The sequence below is a fragment of the Polyodon spathula genome, unplaced genomic scaffold (assembly GCF_017654505.1).
Source record: "Polyodon spathula isolate WHYD16114869_AA unplaced genomic scaffold, ASM1765450v1 scaffolds_829, whole genome shotgun sequence".
NCBI lineage: Eukaryota > Metazoa > Chordata > Actinopteri > Acipenseriformes > Polyodontidae > Polyodon > Polyodon spathula.
In genome coordinates this window covers 91,440-100,754 of record NW_024472316.1, presented here as the reverse complement: position 1 = coordinate 100,754, position 9,315 = coordinate 91,440, and the positions used below count along the sequence as shown (strand labels likewise).

The 9,315-nt window shown below is 48.7% G+C and overlaps 1 protein-coding gene across 1 annotated transcript; it reads right to left on the bottom strand.

Moving 5' to 3' along the window:
* Window positions 1-352: 352 nt before the first annotated feature.
* Window positions 353-9,315, bottom strand: mmp19 (matrix metallopeptidase 19). Its single transcript, XM_041241923.1, has 9 exons — window positions 8,820-9,315; window positions 5,599-5,687; window positions 5,023-5,153; window positions 4,481-4,693; window positions 3,855-4,100; window positions 2,916-3,050; window positions 2,626-2,790; window positions 1,843-1,970; window positions 353-1,333 (listed from the first exon to the last, which is right to left on the bottom strand). Exons 1-9 carry the CDS (start codon window positions 8,913-8,915, stop codon window positions 1,097-1,099), a joined length of 1,440 nt encoding a protein of 479 aa, XP_041097857.1. The 5' UTR covers window positions 8,916-9,315; the 3' UTR covers window positions 353-1,096.

The window sequence follows — 9,315 nt, the reverse complement described above, 5'->3', positions numbered from 1 at the left end:
CAGATACAGTAGAGATAGATACAGACAGATAGGATAGATACAGTAAACAGATAGACAGACAGACAGATACAGTAGATAGATAGATAGATAATATTGTAGAGAGTGCTGTATGGTGCATGCTGTCATTCACTCTTTGGCTTAATGGCCACCAGTGAAAACCAGCTTGTATCTCACAAATCACACTCTATTAGAATATATCGTTTATCAGCCAATTTCAAAGTGACATCATTTCTGTCTGGTAGACAGTTACAGATGGCTGCAGCGCCATCTATCTGCGGGTTATCTTTGTGTGGTAATTGCTATAACTACTGTTCATTCGCCTTCTCTTCAGAATAATCTCCCACACTCAAACTTTTTTTTTTTTTTTAATATATATATTTTTTATTTGTTATCAAAAATCTATAACTCCAGCCTTCCCAAAACGTTTATTTAAAAAAAATAACTGCATGGTTAACCAGTAACCATCACTCTCGCACGTCTGTGTTTGCTATTTATTTACAGGCTGTGGAAAAACAGAAACCAAAAAAATTGTATACATATAAAAAAAAAAAAAAAACTGACAAGAGAACTGCATGGATCCCAGTCTGTCGAGATCAGAGCACAGCTTCTCGTTTGAATTGATTTTAATTTAAAACCCCGAGTGGTCCTAGTAAGAAGTAGCTTGATCATTACTGTATAAAACTCCTGTACCTGTGCAGAGGAAATACAGAGAGCCATATTCCCCGAGTCTGCATCACTGTAGCATACAGTGGATTCAATGATAAACAGTTCCACTGGAAGTCTGTCTCGGTGTCTTCTGTGACCATTCACAAATGCTAAAAAACATTCTAGTGTCGGAAAACATTAGAAACGAGATTAGTCTTGTGGATTACTTTGAATACGTTTTCAAAACAGGTGAACAAAGCTATTGTTGTTTCTGTCCAATTAGTCCAACCCCCACAGCCCATCTCTACTGAACCAGTTCTGCTCATTACAAAGTAATGGGTCGAGGGGGGTACCAAAGAGAAACTCTGTGAGATGACAGTGAGAAAGGCTTCTAGTGGAAACGTCCTATTTCTAAGGCAGCCCTGTTGGGTGTTTTGAGTCGTGGACGGTTCTACTTGTGGCACTGCATCCAGCGCTCCGCCTTGCTCAGGGGGTAGCCTCGTTCCACCATCAGCTGCTTGTTGAGCCTCCAGTACTGGTCTCCCTTGAAGAAGTACACCTTGCCGTTGGTCCAGGTGAGTGCTGCGTCCAGCCCGGCGGGCGCCCTGGTGAACAGGCTGGAGATGGGCTTGGGGTACACGCTCAGGTCATTGTAGCTCATCTCGTCCCACTGCCAGTAACCATCGTCCTGCAGGGAGAGGAGTGGGTTAGGGCTTGCGGGAGCAGCCGTGCGTTTGTACAATTGGCAACTTTGGAAACGTGGACCTGTATCTCACTGTTGACCGCACTCATGGTGAACTTGGGAACTGCTTTTAATCTCAAGACCATCAGTATTCGTGTGTTTGAAATCCCCACTTATCCCAAATTGTTACAGGTGCTAATAAGAGTTAAGTAAATGGATTGTAAAGAAGTCTTTGTCAGCACTCCTTTAAAGGGGTGGCAGTGACAATGGCACTGTGGCTAATAGATTTTAACATCTTGATTAGCGCTCATTTAAAGGGGAGCTGTGGATAATGTTGCTAGAGCTAATAAGAAGTGAGCCCTGGTTAGCACTTCTTTCATGAGGCAAGCGATGATGGTTACCAGTGGTAACGAGTAAGAAAAGATAATGACTTGCACTGTAAAACTCGTTAGATCACAGAAAACTGGTCCCCATCAAAACTTGAATCTTAAGCAATAAAAAACCACCGGCCTCACCTTGAAGAAGAAGATCTTGTTGTTGCCCTGCCAGTAGAAGGCAGCGTCGATGTTGGCTGGGATTCGGGTCAGTTGTTTGGGATAGCCACTGTCCAGCTGGAAATCAGTGTAGCGCCACACCTTGTCACCTGCAAGAGACACACACACTGGAGTGAGCATCACAGTTGGCCGATTTGCGTCTTGATAATAAACTCTGATTGTGAGTGAGCCAGCTGGGCAAGCAAGGGCTTGCCCCAGAACACAGCTTGGTAGCAAACCAGTTCAACACAGGACAAGTATGAGAGTCCCTATGGCTCTAACTGTGCCAAACCCCTATTCAGCTCAGAAGGCAGGAGGCACTGAGGGAGTGAGTGGTGGGTGTACAGTTCTGGGGTGCAGGAGTGTGCTGATTCAGTGAGACCCCTCAGTGTGGCTGTAGTTCTGGGGTGCAGGAGTGTGCTGATTCAGTGAGACCCCTCAGTGTGGCTGTAGTTCTGGGGTGCAGGAGTGTGCTGATTCAGTGAGACCCCTCAGTGTGGCTGTAGTTCTGGGGTGCAGGAGTGTGCTGATTCAGTGAGACCCCTCAGTGTGGCTGTAGTTCTGGGGTGCAGGAGTGTGCTGATTCAGTGAGACCCCTCAGTGTGGCTGTAGTTCTGGGGTGCAGGAGTGTGCTGATTCAGTGAGACCCCTCAGTGTGGCTGTAGTTCTGGGGTGCAGGAGTGTGCTGATTCAGTGAGACCCCTCAGTGTGGCTGTAGTTCTGGGGTGCAGGAGTGTGCTGTGGCTGGTGCGCCCCTGCTCTTACCCTTCAGGAAGTAGGTCTTGTCGGTTTTCTGGGAGTGCACGGCTGCGTTGAGGTTTCCTGGCAGGCTCTTCCACAGCATGCTAATCTTGATGGGAGGGTTATACCCCGAGTCAGTCACTGTCCACACATAGTGACCCTTGAAGGCGTAGGTCTTTCCAAAGGGACCTGAGACAGGCAGGGAGACAGCTCTGTTAGACTGGCACTGTAGTGGTACAGTGGAGTCGGTAAACCTCGAATTGTACTGGTGATCAGGGCAGCATGCAGGAGGGTGCAGTGTACAGGGGGCTTACCCAGCATGATGGCGTCCAGGTCTGCAATGCAGGGGTCAGGCTTGTCTCCCTGCTGCTCTGGGACTACCACAGGGGGCGCGGTAGAGGCACTGGGGGGCTTTATTGGGATTCTGGGAGCTGTGGAGACCCCCTTACCTGTAACCGAGAGACACAGGAGGGGGTTAATACAAGAGAGAGAGAGAGAGACAGGGGCTCAATACAAGAGAGAGAGAGAGAGAGAGAGAGAGACACAGGGGCTCAATACAATAGAGAGAGACACAGGGGCTCAATACAAGATAGAGACACAGGGGCTCAATACAAGAGAGAATGAGACACAGGGGCTCAATACAATAGAGAGAGACACAGGGGCTCAATACAAGAGAGAATGAGACACAGGGGCTCAATACAAGAGAGAGAGACACAGGGGCTCAATACAAGAGAGAGAGAGACACAGGGGCTGAATACAAGAGAGAGAGAGACAGAGAGACTAAGGTTTGCAGTCACAGAACCACGCACACTCTTACATCATCTCCTTAAGACTGATAAAGACATACAAACATGTTACCCATAACTATAGCTGACAGGAATCAATACAAAGAATAACAGGCAATAGACAAGCTCATGTCTGAAAATGCAGCCTATTAGTAGTTCACTAAAGGTGAAACAACTTATATATAAAGGAAATATGAACTTCAACAATGAATATGAACGTCTACAGGGAATATGTCATTTTTGTCATTTGGTGAACTAACCTTTATAAAAGCGTCCTGCAGTAAAGACATAGCAAAGTGTAATAAAGCACAGTGAAGGCATGGTAAAGCACAGAGGAACACTGTAAAGGTACTCCCAGGAAATGTTGGGAAATGCAGAGCATAACTACAAGTAAATGGCACGGTAAATTGTATACAGCTAGACTGCTTCTCTTAGAGCTGTGGTGTATCCTGGGCTTGCTGCACTCACCGTACAAAGCCTGGATGCCCCGGATGTCATCGCTGTGCAGTCTGAAGCTGGGCTTGTAGCCGGTGTACACGGGGGCCATCAGAGCGCTGGCATACTGAGAGTGTCCCAGCCCCAGGGCGTGGCCGATCTCGTGGGCCGCGATGATGCGTAGGTTGACCCCGCTGCTCACCCCCTCTGTCCAATACTCGTCCTCGTCGAAGTGGACCGTCCCTGACTCGGGGATGTCGGCGTGGGCGAGGACACGGCCTGCGGAGACGCAGAGACGCTGAAACACCTTCTCCACGAGCGCAGCGCTGTCCCATCAGCAAGCGGGGCCGTTCCGCAAAGGAGAGCGGGGAGTAAAGCAAGCTCCACTGACACCCTCCCTGGAACAGCCCTGCAGAGCTGTGATCCCTGGTCTAATGAGACACACCTGAGTTTGCACCTAATCGTGCTCACAGGAAAACCTGGAATGGGTGAAGCTGCTATGCAATAGGGGTCTTATTCCCATCCCTGTTTTACCAGGCTCCCTTGGGTAGTGCAAGTGTAATTTCTATTCTCTGTGCGCAGCAATCAGGAACGTGTGCAGCGATCAGTAAACTGTGAACGCGTGTTGGTGGCAGCGTAGTTCTGGAATATTTGCTCACCTGGTCCGTCGAAGGAGACGGAGCAGTACTGTCCTTTCCTGTGGAAGGAGATCTTGATGTCCGCCCGCCCCGACAGCACCTCTCGAAAGGTCAGGGGGCTGACCTCGCTCCAGTACTCGAAAGCTGATTTGATGGCAGCGCGGGTCTCGGCCAATCCCAGATCAGGGGTGTGGTTATAGATGCGGTAGGTCAGATTATTCTTGCGCCAACGGCCTGGGAAAGAAAAATGGACATGGCTGTTCGAACAGACAATTTGAAATGGGTTCCAGCGTGCACCAGGTCACAGTGCGCCTGTCGTTTCAGAAACAAAGGGTGTGCACATTTTTCAGGTTGTGCTAGATATGGCAGGGCTGAATCCCATCCCGGTGTATTTTAGTGCGTGTCAGGAGAAGGCTCCTGGAGTGGGACCCTTCTTTAGTGGAGGAAGTGCTCAGCCGCCTGTAGGCCAGATTTCTTTTATTAGCTCTCTGGCTTCCTTTAGTATTCTAGTTCTAGAATGGGTCAGTAGTCACATGGCTGCCCTGGCAGTGCCTGCTTCTCACCCAGCAGCCGGTACTTGAAGGTCCTCTGGTTGAAGGGGTCCTCCATGCCGCAGCGTGGCTGGCTCATCATTGCCAGAGTGGCCTTGTCAATCTCCCCAGTCACAGGCAGCTGCATCGCAGCCTGGAAGACCCTGAGACAGAGGAGAGAGGAGGAGAGAGAGAGAGAGAGAGAGGAGGAAAAGGGCAGAAACTTCAATTAACCACAGACATCATTGTTAAAGTGCTTCTCCTATTGACTGACATGCTTCCAGCCAGTAACCCCACAGACAGCTCAAATAACCTGGGATGTGCAAATGCAACAGAGTCTCCGAGAATAAGGAGTGGGGGTGGAAGGGGTTACCTAACCATGTTGTTGATGCTGAATCACTGGATTCCTTCAAGAAGCGACTTGACAAAGTTTTGAGGTCAATCATCTACTGGAAACCAGATGAGCACGGACAGGCCGAGTGATCTTTCCTTATTTCTAAATGTTGTTCTGTGGTTATACTGCCTTTCACCAGCAGATGGCGTGAGAGTGTTGATTTTGTCAGCCTCACTCTAAAGCATTGGACCAGGACGGCTCAGCGAGTCTCTTACCTGAGCGCCTCCTCGATCTCTTCCGGTTGGAAGGAGTGAGACGGGTTGTCGAGGGGCTTTTGAAGATAGCCGTAGTTCTTCAAGTAATCCTGGACAGAGACACAGAGAGAGGGAGGGAGAGGGAGAGATCCATAAATCTCACCTGTTTTGTACTGTAGCTAAACAGGTCTCTAACGTGCGCTTTTGAAACCAACACAGTTTTATAGCAAACATGGATTTTCATTTTAAAACTTCTGGTACTTCTTTAGTTAAAGAATACCGTACCACTAGTAGCTGTAGGGCCAGGGATATAATTGTGCAGTTTCAATATTCATCCACTAGAAGCACTATGCTCTGAACCCAATGGTAGCCCGGGCAGTGAATCTATTCTGGCATGTTTTAAAATTCAATTACATAGTTGCTATTCTTTCAAACCTGCCCATTGAGACCTGTCTATGAATGGAAGAGCACAACATTTATCACACTGTTTTGTCAGCTACGCTTTAATGCACCAGAGTCTAATGAAAAATGAGACTGGGCTTGCGAGGCAGTTCTGCAAATCAGAGATCTGGAACAGGAAACACAAGCGTGCCGTGATTCATTCAAGAGGCTTTTCTACTGAAGCCCCCCATTGGAAAAAAAAAAGAGTCGAGGAATGTGATTTATTTCAATGAAAACGAGAAAGCAACATTCCCACCCCAGGCTTTCTACGTGTCCAAACCTGGGTCTTAATCTGAAGAGTGGGTTGCAGGGATTAGATCAAACACAGAACAGAAGGGTTTGTCTGGACCTGTGCACAAGCACGCAGCGAGAGTTTATACACAGATCCACCCAGTCCCTGCTGGACTGGGAACAGCTTGGCTGTGCAACGCTGCACACATCACTCTAAATTAACGTTAGTCTTTAATTGATTTTAAGAGTCCCTATATATCCATGCACGAAATATACACACATATATATTCTTTATTTTTTTCAGCACTAACTTTACAAAAACATGCACTCTGCAGTGTGGAGAGTGGAGTTCTCTTTCCTATACTGCTAGAGCGCTCTGCAGTGTGGAGAGTGGAGTTCTCTTTCCTATACTGCTAGAGCGCTCTGCAGTGTGGAGAGTGGAGTTCTCTTTCCTATACTGCTAGAGCGCTCTGCAGTGTGGAGAGTGGAGTTCTCTTTCCTATACTGCTAGAGCGCTCTGCAGTGTGGAGAGTGGAGTTCTCTTTCCTATACTGCTAGAGCGCTCTGCAGTGTGGAGAGTGGAGTTCTCTTTCCTATACTGCTAGAGCGCTCTGCAGTGTGGAGAGTGGAGTTCTCTTTCCTATACTGCTAGAGCGCTCTGCAGTGTTGAGAGTGGAGTTCTCTTTCCTATACTGCTAGAGCGCTCTGCAGTGTGGAGAGTGGAGTTCTCTTTCCTATACTGCTAGAGCGCTCTGCAGTGTGGAGAGTGGAGTTCTCTTTCCTATACTGCTAGAGCGCTCTGCAGTGTGGAGAGTGGAGTTCTCTTTCCTATACTGCTAGAGCGCTCTGCAGTGTTGAGAGTGGAGTTCTCTTTCCTATACTGCTAGAGCGCTCTGCAGTGTTGAGAGTGGAGTTCTCTTTCCTATACTGCTAGAGCGCTCTGCAGTGTGGAGAGTGGAGTTCTCTTTCCTATACTGCTAGAGCGCTCTGCAGTGTGGAGAGTGGAGTTCTCTTTCCTATACTGCTAGAGCGCTCTGCAGTGTGGAGAGTGGAGTTCTCTTTCCTATACTGCTAGAGCGCTCTGCAGTGTGGAGAGTGGAGTTCTCTTTCCTATACTGCTAGAGCGCTCTGCAGTGTGGAGAGTGGAGTTCTCTTTCCTATACTGCTAGAGCGCTCTGCAGTGTGGAGAGTGGAGTTCTCTTTCCTATACTGCTAGAGCGCTCTGCAGTGTGGAGAGTGGAGTTCTCTTTCCTATACTGCTAGAGCGCTCTGCAGTGTGGAGAGTGGAGTTCTCTTTCCTATACTGCTAGAGCGCTCTGCAGTGTGGAGAGTGGAGTTCTCTTTCCTATACTGCTAGAGCGCTCTGCAGTGTGGAGAGTGGAGTTCTCTTTCCTATACTGCTAGAGCGCTCTGCAGTGTGGAGAGTGGAGTTCTCTTTCCTATACTGCTAGAGCGCTCTGCAGTGTGGAGAGTGGAGTTCTCTTTCCTATACTGCTAGAGCGCTCTGCAGTGTTGAGAGTGGAGTTCTCTTTCCTATACTGCTAGAGCGCTCTGCAGTGTGGAGAGTGGAGTTCTCTTTCCTATACTGCTAGAGCGCTCTGCAGTGTGGAGAGTGGAGTTCTCTTTCCTATACTGCTAGAGCGCTCTGCAGTGTTGAGAGTGGAGTTCTCTTTCCTATACTGCTAGAGCGCTCTGCAGTGTGGAGAGTGGAGTTCTCTTTCCTATACTGCTAGAGCGCTCTGCAGTGTGGAGAGTGGAGTTCTCTTTCCTATACTGCTAGAGCGCTCTGCAGTGTGGAGAGTGGAGTTCTCTTTCCTATACTGCTAGAGCGCTCTGCAGTGTGGAGAGTGGAGTTCTCTTTCCTATACTGCTAGAGCGCTCTGCAGTGTGGAGAGTGGAGTTCTCTTTCCTATACTGCTAGAGCGCTCTGCAGTGTTGAGAGTGGAGTTCTCTTTCCTATACTGCTAGAGCGCTCTGCAGTGTGGAGAGTGGAGTTCTCTTTCCTATACTGCTAGAGCGCTCTGCAGTGTGGAGAGTGGAGTTCTCTTTCCTATACTGCTAGAGCGCTCTGCAGTGTGGAGAGTGGAGTTCTCTTTCCTATACTGCTAGAGCGCTCTGCAGTGTGGAGAGTGGAGTTCTCTTTCCTATACTGCTAGAGCGCTCTGCAGTGTTGAGAGTGGAGTTCTCTTTCCTATACTGCTAGAGCGCTCTGCAGTGTGGAGAGTGGAGTTCTCTTTCCTATACTGCTAGAGCGCTCTGCAGTGTTGAGAGTGGAGTTCTCTTTCCTATACTGCTAGAGCGCTCTGCAGTGTTGAGAGTGGAGTTCTCTTTCCTATACTGCTAGAGCGCTCTGCAGTGTTGAGAGTGGAGTTCTCTTTCCTATACTGCTAGAGCGCTCTGCAGTGTGGAGAGTGGAGTTCTCTTTCCTATACTGCTAGAGCGCTCTGCAGTGTGGAGAGTGGAGTTCTCTTTCCTATACTGCTAGAGCGCTCTGCAGTGCTGAAAGTGGAGTTCTCTATATACCGCTATCTAATCAAATTATTAACTGCACAATTCAATAGTAAACTTACCACGGCCTCGGTGTCGGAGTCGGCCCGGTCCAGCACTGCAGACAGGACTGAAAGCGCTGCGGTGGAGAGAAGCAGGGCGAGCCGCTGGTAACGCATCTTCACTGGGGTGAGAGACGAGCGTCAGTACAGGTGAGAAGCGGTAAACGTGCAGCAGGTACAACTTCTGTTTGTTTTCGCTTGTCTTTGCAGCACCCAACGGTTACTAAGAAAGTAGGCGGTGTTTAAAAAAAAATAATAATCTTTTATAAAAAAAAAAGCACGGAGTCTTTCTTGGAAACTTTTTTAAACGTCTGCAGTATTTCGGTTTCTCTCGCTGTTTTGTTTTCTGCACCTACCCATTCCCCGTCTGTCTCTCTGTCTCAGCCTCGCTGCTCTGCCGCGGTAGTTTTTATGACACCTCGCTGAGGCTCTATGAGTCACCCGCTCCCCCGGAGCAGATACCGCAGCCCGAGCTCTTGCTGAGCAAGCCCAGAGGAATTCGAGCTCCGAGCCGCGT

What these genes read in the sequence shown, in the direction of transcription:
- mmp19 (XM_041241923.1), bottom strand. Translation starts at nt 8,915, where the DNA reads ATGCGTTACCAGCGGCTCGCCCTGCTTCTCTCCACCGCAGCGCTTTCA. An exon ending in ACTCCGACACCGAGGCCGTG is followed by an intron (nt 5,688 to 8,819) that starts GTAAGTTTACTA and finishes GTCTCTGTCCAG; the next exon opens with GATTACTTGAAGAACTACGG. An exon ending in CAAGACCTACTTCCTGAAGG is followed by an intron (nt 1,971 to 2,625) that starts GTAAGAGCAGGG and finishes TGTCTCTTGCAG; the next exon opens with GTGACAAGGTGTGGCGCTAC.